The sequence below is a fragment of the Bicyclus anynana genome, chromosome 21, assembly GCF_947172395.1.
Source record: "Bicyclus anynana chromosome 21, ilBicAnyn1.1, whole genome shotgun sequence".
Lineage (NCBI taxonomy): Eukaryota > Metazoa > Arthropoda > Insecta > Lepidoptera > Nymphalidae > Bicyclus > Bicyclus anynana.
This window is the reverse complement of record NC_069103.1, coordinates 1,756,804-1,770,793: the sequence shown is the minus strand read 5'-3', so window position 1 is coordinate 1,770,793 and position 13,990 is coordinate 1,756,804. Positions and strand designations below refer to the sequence as shown.

The window sequence follows — 13,990 nt, the reverse complement described above, 5'->3', positions numbered from 1 at the left end:
CAATTCCCAAGATGCTGGAATGGCGACCCCGCACCGGAAAGCGCTGTGTATGTCGACCCCCCATAAATGCTGGCGATGCTAGCGGCTTGAGATCGTATTTTTCCATCCAAGAAGGCTAATGTTGATGACTACAGGGTCTTTACAGGAGAGGGGATATTGAGCTTAGACCCACCACGCTGCTACGATGCGGGTCGGCGGGCTAATGATGATTAGAACATAGCACAGTATTCCCGCACTCGGCACTTAAAATAAAGTTAGCCAATAAGTCATCGGCGACAGTGGTCTCTATAATTTCGTGTGAAACATGCATAGCCTTGTTATCGATATTAAAATAATAGTTCAAAATTAAGGTTTCAGCTTAGAAAGTATCCAGTCCACGTACGCAGTGACTCTAGTATACACCCCGGGCCATCCAGGGGTCCCACAAGGCGTGGGTCCGTAAGAGTACACGCCGATGGCCATCCAGTTCATGGCAGAGACCTGCCCCATCAGAGACCCCCCAGAGTCTCCCCTGCAGGAGTTTTGTCTCATCAGGCCCCCCGCACAGATCTGGTTATCTGATATGTTACGTCCGATCCTCTGGTACACTGATTGACAATCGCTTCTATTGACGGCTGACAACGTGAACTTCAATTTGGCGAATGACGTCCATTCTGAAAACATTAGTCGTTAACATTAATAAACGAAACTGAAAAAATACATACATACATACACAAGCTTGACACTGCCTTCAAACTGATCAGTCAAACAACCTACTCAACTTTTTAGGCAGTCTAAAAAGAGTAGGTTTGACTGATCATGATCAGTTTGAGACTTTTTTTACTGTTGCTTAACTAACAGTAATACAACTTAAAAGCCACAATTTCCTACAAATTACGTGTAACGTGGTACATTGTCTCAGAAATGTTTATTTCCTGGTAACTCTGTTAGCTCAAGAACCAAAAATTTTCGTAAAACAAAAAAGTTATGTTATAAGCTTAATCTCATCGAGATTAAGCTACTCACGAAAAATTTCGTTATCAACCCATATACGGCTCACTGCTGAGCTCGAGTCTCCTCTTAGAATGAGAGGGGTTAGGCCAATAGTCCACCACGCTGGCCCAATTCGGATTGGCAGACTTCACACACGCAGAGAATTAAGAAAATTCTCTGGTATGCAGGTTTCCTCACGATGTTTTCCTTCACCGATTGAGACACGTGATATTTAATTTACAGGAGAGGGGATATTGAGCTTAGACCCACCACGCTGCTACGATGCGGGTCGGCGGGCTAATGATGATTAGAACATAGCACAGTATTCCCGCACTCGGCACTTAAAATAAAGTTAGCCAATAAGTCATCGGCGACAGTGGTCTCTATAATTTCGTGTGAAACATGCATAGCCTTGTTATCGATATTAAAATAATAGTTCAAAATTAAGGTTTCAGCTTAGAAAGTATCCAGTCCACGTACGCAGTGACTCTAGTATACACCCCGGGCCATCCAGGGGTCCCACAAGGCGTGGGTCCGTAAGAGTACACGCCGATGGCCATCCAGTTCATGGCAGAGACCTGCCCCATCAGAGACCCCCCAGAGTCTCCCCTGCAGGAGTTTTGTCTCATCAGGCCCCCCGCACAGATCTGGTTATCTGATATGTTACGTCCGATCCTCTGGTACACTGATTGACAATCGCTTCTATTGACGGCTGACAACGTGAACTTCAATTTGGCGAATGACGTCCATTCTGAAAACATTAGTCGTTAACATTAATAAACGAAACTGAAAAAATACATACATACATACACAAGCTTGACACTGCCTTCAAACTGATCAGTCAAACAACCTACTCAACTTTTTAGGCAGTCTAAAAAGAGTAGGTTTGACTGATCATGATCAGTTTGAGACTTTTTTTACTGTTGCTTAACTAACAGTAATACAACTTAAAAGCCACAATTTCCTACAAATTACGTGTAACGTGGTACATTGTCTCAGAAATGTTTATTTCCTGGTAACTCTGTTAGCTCAAGAACCAAAAATTTTCGTAAAACAAAAAAGTTATGTTATAAGCTTAATCTCATCGAGATTAAGCTACTCACGAAAAATTTCGTTATCAACCCATATACGGCTCACTGCTGAGCTCGAGTCTCCTCTTAGAATGAGAGGGGTTAGGCCAATAGTCCACCACGCTGGCCCAATTCGGATTGGCAGACTTCACACACGCAGAGAATTAAGAAAATTCTCTGGTATGCAGGTTTCCTCACGATGTTTTCCTTCACCGATTGAGACACGTGATATTTAATTTCTTAAAATGCACACAACTGAAAAGTTGGAGGTGCATGCCCCGGACCGGATTCGAACCCACACCCTCCGGAATCGGAGGCAGATGTCATATCCACTGGGCTATCACGGCTCCACGAAAAATTTACTTGATAGTAATCAGTTGTAAAAAATGTTCTACGGATTCCCTACGGATTCACCTTATTTTTTTGGTATCTTGAAATATGCGAGAGATTTTTACCGTGACTTTTTAGCTGCTGGTTAGTGTAAATGGCTAAGAGCTAGGTTCGGTCTCACTCACTTGTTACAGTCTTTCCCCATCCCGCCACCTCCATGTCTGCCCCCTCGAATGTCTGCCGCCTTAGAGATGCGGCTACAGGAAGACATATCGGCTTCACAAAGTCTGCAAACAAATGAAAATGCTGTCTCACTGTCAGGATTAAACATTACTAAAGTTCTTCGGTGACTTTTACAAGTTTTGGCTTTTCGCTAATATGAGTAACTGGGTTGGTTGGACATATATGGAGCTAGAGCCAAATTAATGGAGTAACCATGGAGAATGACCTTTATTTATAAAGGATTCGAGCTTTAACTGTCTTTCCCAGGCTTGTAGAACCGGCACTAGTATTGACTATTGAGGCATGATGCCCTTTGTGATTATTTGAAACATTATTTCCTTGTTTGTTTTACGTTGCAATATTAAGGGCTCAGTTAAGACAATATACTCGTAGGTAGGCAAAGGCAAGGTAGCGTTATGTTAATCTCTCGCGCTCGAGTAACGGCAAAAATACTCTCTTCGGCTCGTACTATTCGGCTATTACTGAGATTTTCATTGTAGACTGTGTATATTATTATATTGCAGCCTTTTTGTAAAACTCGTTCTTCTACAAAAAGACTCTACGTAATAAAACATGTCAGTGTTTTATACTAGGAATATCCACTAAGATATTTTTGATAATGTGTCAACTACTTCGTGACGAGAGCCATCTCGGTCTATAATGGTGAAATTGGAGAATCAGTCTCTGCAGAATGAGACACTTTCGCCACTATGCACCGATAGTGTGCCTCATAACATGAGCATGTCTCTCGTCGTGATTTCTTCGTGCAAGACGAAAAATACATAATAGTGATACTGATTATGTAAGACAAAGGATGGATTTGTGCGAAGTGACTATTCATTCAGTAACCGGGCGAATAAATTTATTTTATTCATACATGTTTTTGGATAAAATAAGTTTATTAGTCCGGCAATTATTTACACGGGCGACATTATAATATGTTATTCATACGGTTACCGGAAAAAACCATTGATCTATTTTTCCGGTTACCAGATAACTAGACATTAGCCTTATTCGTGGCTCACATTCTTTCAGTAGAGTCCTCAAGCTGATGATGATGTACAAACCACTGAAAGGCACGTCGTAGGCCAGTCGCAGCAGCGCGATGTCGTTCTGGTGGTCGTCGGTAGGCACGTACTGTTCGTGCGCTATGATCTCCTCCACCGGCAGGTCGAGCGGGCGCGGCGCGCAGTTTCCCCGCATGCAGTCGATGTCCCAGGATGTGTGCCATTCACCGAGCCGGACATGAGAACTGAAATACAACACTTTAGATAACAACTTCATTGTTGATACAACACTAATATCACTCTCGCCTTTTTTTCATAATTCAATGACATGTAAGCTCTTGACTATCTCACCTGATATAGTGACGATGCAGTCTTAGATGGAAGCATTTTAACTAGGAAGAGGTAAAAGTTTATTCTAGCCACACCTCTGAAGGTTTCTACGCGGTATCGTACTGGAACACTAAATCTCTTATTGATACGTCTTTGCCGGTAGCGTGGTAACTAACCATGGCCGATCCTATCACCCAACCATGACAGACCTGAGCAAATTTAGAAATTAAAAAATCCTAAACTGAGCTGGAAATCGAATCCAGGACCTCCCTGTTAGAAACAATGTCAACTGCGTTAGAGAGGTCGCCGAGAAGCTTTGTCGTTTCCGCTCTTGCCTGTGTTGCGACGGACCATGACCAATGAAGTGACTATTCATACAGCAACTGTACGAATAAATATATAACACAATGCCGTTTTAATTTTTTTTGCCTTTCCGTCTCGCCCCTCAGAAATGGCCCTTGTATTGAAAAATTTTAGATTTTCGTCTATTTGTTTAAATAACTTGAAAACTTAAAAAAAATGTTAATAAATGACGAAGTTATGAGTTAACTAACACAAAAAAAACCTCCTTCTTTTTTGAAGTCAGTAAAAATCCATACAAATGTTAACAACGTTTGCTGGGTCAGCTAGTATTGTATGAAAATGTGTCTTACAGTTTCCAAGACTCCGGAAGGTCTGACCCCTTCACGCAATGGGCCGCGGTCAGCACGTATCTGGACGAGATCAGCACTCCACCGCAGTGGAAGCCGCTCCCCACCACTGGAATACAGTCATCATCATCATCATCACTTCATCATCAACTTATTATGTCGCGAGAATAAAATGATTAGATACTTATAATGATAGCAGAACCTCGTGTTATCAACCGCGTTCCCAGTTCTCGTGGGAAAACGGTGAAAACTGTGTTACTCCCTGACAATGTAGCTTTCTATTGGTGAAAGAATTTTTCAAATTGGTCAACTTACACTTTTCGTATTTGAGCAATGCTATCCACGGGTGATCGTCGAGCTGGGTGAGGGTTGAGTATGAACCGCTGATGTCCATGATGCCGCAAGTCCTGAGGTCCGGGAGGAAGTCTGCAGGAGATCTGACCCCGACGTCGACACCGAGGATTGACGTTTTATTGTTGTACAAAAACTCTTGCGGACAACAAATCTGGAGTGTAACGTAACATCAAATAATATATGTTGAGGTGTAATTTTATAGTAGATTGTTATACAAGGGGCTAAAAGGCTCATTATATACGAGGTATTCTTAGGGCACCAGCCGTAAGGCGAGGGCCGCTAAATAAAAAAATAAATAAAGTTTATAATGGGTTTTTTTTTTTATTTTTATTTATTTGGAACTAAACATTTACATATCAAAGTTTAGTCATGACAACATTTACATATCAAAGGGGTTAATAAATATGTAAACAACAATACTATCCTCGGATTTGTTTGGCCCTGCGTGTTACACTATACTTTTCATTACGATTGCGAGAAAATAAAATAATTCAGTACAGTAGTCAATGTAAAAATTATTTAAGCAGACGCAGCTCACAATATATAATACAAATTACGCATTCCACAGACAAGAACGTTGCATTTCGTTCCAATTTCATTTTTTTTTTCAAACAATGAGAGACTTACATAATATTTTATGTACTCGATACTACCTATGATGATTCTATTTACGGATTATTCTATGATATAATTCGGATGCCCTTAGGTCAGTCTTTAGGTATAATAAATAATAAATAAATATGTGATGTCACAATTCTTGAAGTATTTTATTTGACTGACATATGTGTTTCATTCCTATGGGCACAGAACGGTTTGCTGTAAGGCCGACCAATCAGGAGCAAGTTCAAACATTTGAAGTTTTAAAATTGCAATTTAACGGTTTCAATTCTTAAAGATTATAAAATACCGAAAAATAACACGTTAGATTGTATTCAGTATTTTCAGTTCACAATATGACGGCAGATTATATTATCACGAGTGAGATTATAAACTAACGTCTTTTAAAATTTTCAGATATTTTTGACTGTTTGATTTGACTATAATCTTAATAATGAGTGGTTCAAAAGTGCCAATTTTTCTTATTTTTTGGAATAAATAAGATGTAATTTGTTTTAGCAGTGTTATTAGTAAGTAAGTTACATTGAAACCATACGTTAAGCTTATTTAAATCACTTTGAGGTTCTCTCATTACAGAATTAACAGACCTACCAAAGTAACTTAGGACAGTATCATCATAAAGATACATCCCCTTTTAGACCAATTTCATGAATATTGTTAATATAAATTAAGAAAAGCAAAGGCCCAAAAATAGAACCTTTTAATAGTTTTTGGACGCTGGACTACTACAATTTTCACTATCTGAGAACGGTTTGAGAGATATGATTTCAAAATTTTGAAGGCTTTACCAGTAATACCAATACTATTTAGTTTCTTTTAAAGCAAATTATGGCTAACTGAATCAAATGCTCAATTAAGGTCAATAAATATAACTACAGCTATTTGTTTTATAGCAATCTGCAATTTGATGTTAGTAATAAGATCTACTTCTGCTGAAATAGTACCGGATTTGTATCTATTACTCATATTCCATAATTACTCGAATTTTTAACGTATCCATAATGACGAAAAATATTGAAATGCGATGAAAATGTAACATTTATCAATAAACAAATGACTACTTTTGGAAAAAGAATTACATGTTTTTAAAATAAAAATAATTTTAAATTAGAATTGTTAGCAACACAAAAATTATTTTGATTTGAAATGGCCAGTATGGCCAGCAGAACGGCAATTTCATTGGTAAAAACCTAAATGTTCTAGCATACCATCGGCATCGATCCATTCCATCCGCAGTGCAATTGTATGGTCAAATTACGTAAAGTGTTGTCGGGATGCTGTTGCAGTTCTGTGTACAAGCCGGAACACTGATCCAGGTGAAGACACGTCGCGTTGTTGCTGCATTGTTCTGGAACAAGACGAACATATTAAAATTAAGCCAAACCATGCATGCAACACAAACCATAGTTGGTTTAACTGTGCATATATTTACAAAATTAAATAACAAACAAAAAGAGGAAAGAAAAAAAAGAACAATCATTTGCGGGTAGTAAAATAAACAACATAATTTGAAGAATATATTTTTTAACAATATTAATATTGTTTAACTTTTAACGTCTTTACTTGAGTCAAAAGCGGGTATTTCTATCGGACCACAAAAAAATCAAATTAGCATTTCATCATCATAAACACAAGCCTAGGAGAGTCTTAAAACTGAAGTTTTGTGGGTATTATGACAATAATGAAGAATGGTTTTAAACTCCGCCAAAAAGTTTTAAAGTTTGGGCTGCAGAATCCTACTTCCTACTAATATTATAAACGCAAAATATTGTATGAATGTTTGTTACTCTTTAGAGTCGCAACTACTTAAGCCATCTTGCTGAAATTTAGAATGGGAATAGATTTTACTCTGGATACACATAAGCTACTTTTCATCCCGAAAAATCCATGGTTCCCGCGGGAAAAAACTGAAATACACGCTGAAATCTAGTGTTCCATAAACTACAATTTCAACTTACGAGCATTTGTTAATACCACAGCACACACAAATAAAATTAACACTTTTGTGCACAATATATCCATGATTCTACATATAAAATTCACACAGTACTATTGTAAAACCAACTTATTACTGATCATTTTATAGATTAAAGGTTATCACCAAACAAACACAAACGGGTTGGGGACGTGGTTGTAGTACAGTCATCATCTTCAAAACCGCGTTAATTACCTACTGATACCGCGTACTGATAAAGCAGGCTTCAAGAAGAATCATTTTTTTAAGACAATTATTTCAACTTTTACGTCCATTTTTATTAAGGCGGAAAAGACATCGGAAATAATTTGTCAATTAACAGTCGTCTAACTCTTAGAAGAAGAAGAAGAAGAAACTTGAGGATTTTCTTTCCGACGATGATTTATTTAGGTGTCGATCATACGTTATGTTATTCAATTGAGACGAATATCTTAACATTCCATGGATTCGCCGAGCGGGTGCCGGGTCCATCGCGTGATAGAGAGAAAAACTCCAAGTAGAGTCCTGGACTTACGTCCTCGTGTATACATAATACATTAAATAATTAAAAACCCGATTGACCCGAGACACTTATTATGAATAAGTGACATAAATAATAAGTACCTACTTTACGTATTTTCCACGAAATTACACTTCATGCGATAAAAACCCGTGGTGTAATTGAAATTAGTGAGAGACGAATATCTTAGCATTCCATGGATTCACCGTGCGGGTGCCAGGTCCATCGCGTGGTAAAGAGAAAATCTCCGCGCAGAGTCCTGAACTTGTGACTACAGGATGTAGGGTTAAGGAATTCCTTGACGATTGATCAACACTCCCCGTTCTCTGCTCGTGTTGTTCTCCCTGCCTAGCCAAATTTTATAAGATCCTATTAGAGCAGCTTTGGATACTCGCTCTAATATAGAACTAGCTGCACTTCTAGAGAGGCTAAGGTCTTTAAGCAAGTCATAGAGAGATTTTTCTAGTAATCCTCTCGCACCTACTTCTACGGCGTACAGACTAACTACATAGCCATTTTTAGTTAGTTCATTTGTTAGGTCATAATATTTATTCACTTTTATACTGTGGTCCTTCGGAATATTACTCTCCCACGGCACAGTAAGCTCTACAAGTACTATTCGCTTTGTTTGTTTGGACAAAAGGAAAATGTTTGGTCTAGATCTCGAAACAGCGACATCCTCTGGGATTTTATAATGTTTCATTGTTTCTCATACGTATCCATTAATAAAGTCCAATCAGGTGCAGAACCTAGGATTGAGTAAGGCTTACCAGATGATTTTGTTATTGAAGCCGAACGAAGTTAACGAAGTTAATTTGCCTTTTATTTGTTGACTACAAATCCTTTTTGAACTCTAGCTACTGAAAGGCTTATAGCTTCATGTATAATTTGGAGTACTCTATCATGACGACGTGAGTGTAAAGATTCCTATCCAGAAGCACCTTGCATCCAACCAACAAGTGCCTTGCTGTTTCTATTGCTTTCTCCCATCGTACTAAGTTGCTCTAATCTGGGAGAGTCATTTGAAAGGCATTAAGATATAATTTTAATAAGGCAGGAGACCAGTCATATAGCAAGGCGCGCCACTTTAGTGCAACTGGGATGCAGAACTTACCTAAGGATCATTTTGAATTTCTAAACTCATCGCGTGCGCGTGATAATGATAGCTACAAAAATATCATTTTCATCTTCTTGTAAAAAAGGGTTTTTACTATGTCTCGGTCTCCTTTATTCTTACTTGCACCCAACCCAGCTCTATTAGTCTGTGCACCTGCCATAAATTGTTTATGGAGTTGAAGCCTTGATTTCAATTCAGTGGCACAGTCACCTTTTGGGAGTGACGCTACTAATTCGTCCTGAGACTTTGCCAGGACATGCGTTTTTGTAACTCTAAGGTGTTTGTAGAGTTCTGATGGTTTCTTCATTTTCAGCCCAAAACTGTTGTGAGCCCTGAATAAAGTTGAGTTGATAAATAATAAATATATAATATAAAGTAATATCATTTTAGAAATGACGAACTTTTGTCATTGATACTGATATAAATAAATTATGCCTGTCTTCGAGGTACTGACCTTAGACAACTTATAGATATACCACTGGGACTGGGAAGAGATAGTTTTAAAGCTTAGACCCAACACGTTTGTCCAACGTCGATAATGTTGGGCCATAATGGTCATTAGACGGTAATATAAATATTGTTTGGAAGTCCCTACAAAAGGCCTATGTCCTGCAGTGGACGTCCATCGGCTGATATGATGATGACGATGATGATGATGATGATGATGAATAATTAATATATTTCGACAATAGTAGTCTTTATAATTTCGTGTAAAACATAATATATTGCCTTGTTATTGATATTCATAAAATATGAATCTAACAAATTTATTGTCATAATCAAATTAATTATTATATAATTATTTAATTTATTTTATTATTATATATACACACTATAAGTAATATACACACTATAATTTCTTTATTTCTTTACATACTATAATATAAATTTAATAAATCGATTATTAAGTTGTAACAATATTGCAATACATACCCATATAACTTGATAGTTGTTCTCGCTAAGACAGTTGAACAAAGAATGCCGCCATACTTTTATAGCCAGACTCTGTGTAACTGCCAATATGGCGTCTGCCGCCATATTGGTGGAAGTTATTGTTCAACCGTGTTCATTACATTCAGTCGCCACATTGGCGGAAGTCATTGTTCAATGATGCTCATTACATTCATTTAATTAAAATAGGTAAACATTAATTGCTTATTGCTATTGAAATACATAACTACTATTAACAATTGCTAGCCGATAGCTAACATATAGTTCAAAATTAAGGCCTCAGCTTAGAAAGTATCCAGTCCACGTAAGCAGTGACCCTAGTATACACCCCGGGCCACCCAGGGGTCGCACAAGGCGTGGGTCCGTAAGAGAACACGCCGATGGCCATCCAGTTCATGAAATCGTCCCGCCCCATCAGAGACCCCCCAGAGTCTCCCGTGCAGGAACTTTGTCTCATCGGGCCCCACGCACACATCTGGTTCTCTGATATGTTACGTCCGGCCCTCCGGTACACTGCCTGACAATCGCTTATACTGACGCCTGACACCACGTCCTTCAATTTCATGTCTGACGATGACTCTGTAAACATTAAATTGTAGTCGTTAACATTTTTAAACGACTTCCTAAAAAGAGTAGGTTAAAAGGCAATGCCAAGCCTATGATTAATTTGTTTAAGTCAGATAGTTCAAGTCGTCGTCTCATCATTATCATCATCATCATCATCATCATCATCATCATTATCATCATCATCATCCAGATTCAGTTTTTACAAATAGTCTTTAGTGTGGTTATTTCCTACCGGATTAAACGGCTAATTAAATTAAACGGCTTTAAAAATTCACCACTAGCTTGGCAACATCTTTATACTGATCAAAACGTAGCACGACGTTATTACTTTTTAATTTATTGGGTACATTTTTGTTTAAAAATTATGCGAGAGATTTTTACCATGACTTTTTAGCTGCTGGTTAGTGTAAATGGCTAAGAGCCAGGTTCGGTCTCACTTACTTGTTACCGTCTTACCCCATCCCGCCACCTCCATGTCTGTGCCCTCGAATGTCCGCCGTCTCAGAGATGCGGCTAAAGGAAGACATATCGGCTTCACAAAATCTGCGAACAGATATGATTTTTTTGACGTGAATTCGTCTTTAAAATTGCTTCCGTAGTGCGGTGTCAATCCAAAAAAAACTAATATACGGGTGATACAGTTTGCTACGTAACTACGAGTATCATCATCGTCATCAACCCATATTCGGCTCACTGCTGAGCACGAGTCTTCTCTCAGAATGAGAGGGGCTAGGCCAATAGTCCACCACGCTGGCCCAATGCGGATTGGCAGACTTCATACACGCAGAGAATTGAGATAATTCTCTCACATGCAGGTTTCCTCACGATGTTTTCCTTCACCAAAGCTTGATAGCCCAGTGGATGTGACCTCTGCTTCCGATTCTGGAGGGTGTGGGTTCGAATCCGGTCCGGGGCATGCACCTCCAACTTTTCAGTTGTGTGCATTTTAAGAAATTAAATATCACGTGTCTCAATCGGTGAAGGAAAACGGGTATCATATCTATCCAAAATATAATTACACCATTGGATAGCTGAAGAATCAAAAAGTTTTATACGTTAAGTTTAAACTAAAGATGATAAGTCATGTGCGGAGCGGGAAGCTCTGCTAATTTGGGTCATTTTGTCGGTTTTCGAAATTTCCAGTTAGTATATCTTTTGACTCAGAGAAGGTACAGATTTCGTTTAGGTTTCAATCGTTAGCTCGTTTTAGAACCTATCTAGTGTATATACAAAACATTAGTGTAAAAATAGATATAGTGAATAGAAATTCCGTAAATGAAAAAAGTGCGTCAAAATACGAAGTCCTAATATAGTATAATACTAGCAGACCCGGTCAAGCTTCGCTTTGACTTATTAATTTATTTATTTGCACTTCTACCCTACCCCTACCCTACACTACCCTGATGATAAAGGTTTTATATTACATTACGGAAAAGGTGCATTTTACTGTACATAACGGCACAAGTGCGTAACGAGATACATAACGATATTGAAATTGGTGAAATAAGCGATACTTTACGAGCAGATGTGTTATAAATTTATTTTATTCATACGGTTTCTGGATAAAATGTATATTTTTATAATTCCGGCAATTAATTAGACCGGCGACATTATTTTTCCGGTAACCGGATTATTAGGTTTGCCTTTCTCGTGGCTTATAACAATGTACAAACCATTGAAAGGCACGTCGTAGGCCAGCCTCAGCAGCGCGATGTCGTTTTGGTGGTCGTCAGTAGGCACGTACTGTTCGTGCGCTATGATCTCCTCCACCGGCACGTCGAGCGGGCGCGGCGCGCAGTCGTCGCCCCACGCGCAGTCGATGTCACTGGTTGTGTTCCATTCACCGAGCCGGACATGCGAACTGAAATACAACACTAGATATAACTGTTTCGTTGTTGATACAACACTAATATCACTCACGCCTGTTTTAAAAGCTTTTATTTAACTTGCAATGTATGTATGTATTCTTTGGTGTCGGTGGTTTTTTGAACTCAATTTTGAAGTAGATATCTTCAACCGATTGAGCTAAAATATTGTATACACGTTAAGTTGATCACGATGCACGGGCATGATATATGACGTCATGAGGATGACAATGCACGACATTTTATATGACGTCATTTTAAATCCAATATGGCGGACCACCCGGTGGATTGGCGGAACAGTTATTTTTAAAGCATTACTACAATATGGGTATGAAATGAAAGGGTTTATTAAGAGTCACTTTAAAATATGAACGGAATCAGACACCTAGCCAGCGATAACTAAAAAATAGAAAATAAATTTAAAGCAAAAAACTTATTTATTAAACACTCTAAAAAGAAGAAAACACTTTTTTCTTTAAAAGTTTTCACTTTTTTGAAAAAGTTTTTTTTGCTTTTAATTTTTTTCATAATTCAATGATATGTAAGCTCTTGACTATGATCTCACCTGATGTTAAGTGACAATGCAGTCTTAGATGGAAGCAGTCTAACTTGGAAGATGTAAAAGCTTATCCTAGAGCCACACCTCGGATGGTTTCTACGCAGCATCGTACTAGAACACTAAATCTCTGAGTGGTACATCTTTAACGGTAGCGTGGTAATTAACCACCGCCGATTCTATCATTCAACCGACCATACCAGACCTGAGCCAATGTAGAAAATATAAAATCCTAAACTGACTGAGCTGAGAATCGAATCCAGGACCTCCCTGTCTGTCTGAACAAGGTCGCCGAGAGGCTTTGTAGTTACCGCTGGCTTGCCTGTATTGCGACGGACCATGAGCAACGAAGTGACTATTCATACGGTAACTGTGTGAATAAATTGTCATTCCAGAGCATGAAAGTACAAAGCATTCACGACTTGGAGAGCACTTTAAGAGAACCTCCGTCTTTTTTTGAAGTTGGTTAAAAATCCATACAATAGTTAATCAACGTTTGTAATCTTAAATTGTATAAAAATGTATCTTACAGTTTCCAAGACTCCGGAAGGTCTGACCCCTTGACGCAATGGGCCGCGGTCAGCACGTATCTGGACGAGATCAGCACTCCGCCGCAGTGGAAGCCGCTCCCCACCACTGGAATACAGTCATCATCATCATCATCATCATCATCATCATCACCATCCTCAGCTTAATATGACGCGAGAATTAAATGATTAGGTACCTAGGTACTTATAACACTAGCAGAACCTCGTGGTTTCACCCGACAAGTTCTCATTAACTGTGCTACTCCCTGATGGTTGTCAAAGCTTGAGGAACAGTCGGAGTCTCGTGGACCAGAATCAGGGAGGAGTGATCTTACTGATGTTATAGCTAAGCTTCAAGATCAGCTAAACGATAGAGATCA

At 38.7% G+C, this 13,990-nt stretch overlaps 2 protein-coding genes across 3 annotated transcripts in view; both read right to left on the bottom strand.

Moving 5' to 3' along the window:
- Nucleotides 1-83: 83 nt before the first annotated feature.
- On the bottom strand, nucleotides 84-10,207 carry LOC112047987 (CLIP domain-containing serine protease HP8). The gene is made up of 8 exons (XM_052888083.1): nucleotides 10,078-10,207; nucleotides 6,762-6,901; nucleotides 4,897-5,086; nucleotides 4,585-4,690; nucleotides 3,662-3,846; nucleotides 2,558-2,659; nucleotides 1,453-1,723; nucleotides 84-653 (listed from the first exon to the last, which is right to left on the bottom strand). Exons 1-8 carry the CDS (start codon nucleotides 10,079-10,081, stop codon nucleotides 605-607), a joined length of 1,047 nt encoding a protein of 348 aa, XP_052744043.1. The 5' UTR covers nucleotides 10,082-10,207; the 3' UTR covers nucleotides 84-604.
- The window catches only part of LOC112047962 (CLIP domain-containing serine protease HP8), a 20,755-nt gene continuing 16,748 nt past the window's right edge, over nucleotides 9,984-13,990 (bottom strand). The window contains exons 4-7 of one of the 2 annotated variants that reach the window (XM_024085283.2): nucleotides 13,614-13,719; nucleotides 12,336-12,523; nucleotides 11,104-11,205; nucleotides 9,984-10,674 (exon numbers count right to left, since the gene is read on the bottom strand). In XM_024085283.2, coding sequence (XP_023941051.1) covers nucleotides 10,367-10,674; nucleotides 11,104-11,205; nucleotides 12,336-12,523; nucleotides 13,614-13,719 — 704 coding nt within the window. In that variant the 3' untranslated portion in view covers nucleotides 9,984-10,366. The remainder of the gene's footprint in view (nucleotides 10,675-11,103; nucleotides 11,206-12,335; nucleotides 12,524-13,613; nucleotides 13,720-13,990) is intronic. The other variant, XM_024085284.2, reaches the window with a different exon arrangement.

Bases quoted from the DNA above. Each gene is read 5' to 3' on its own strand.
- LOC112047987 (XM_052888083.1), bottom strand. The intron at 2,660-3,661 runs GTTTGTACATCA...ATTTGTTTGCAG, and splicing joins CTACGACGTGCCTTTCAGTG to ACTTTGTGAAGCCGATATGT. The intron at 654-1,452 runs GTACGTGGACTG...TAATGTTTTCAG, and splicing joins GTGTATACTAGAGTCACTGC to AATGGACGTCATTCGCCAAA.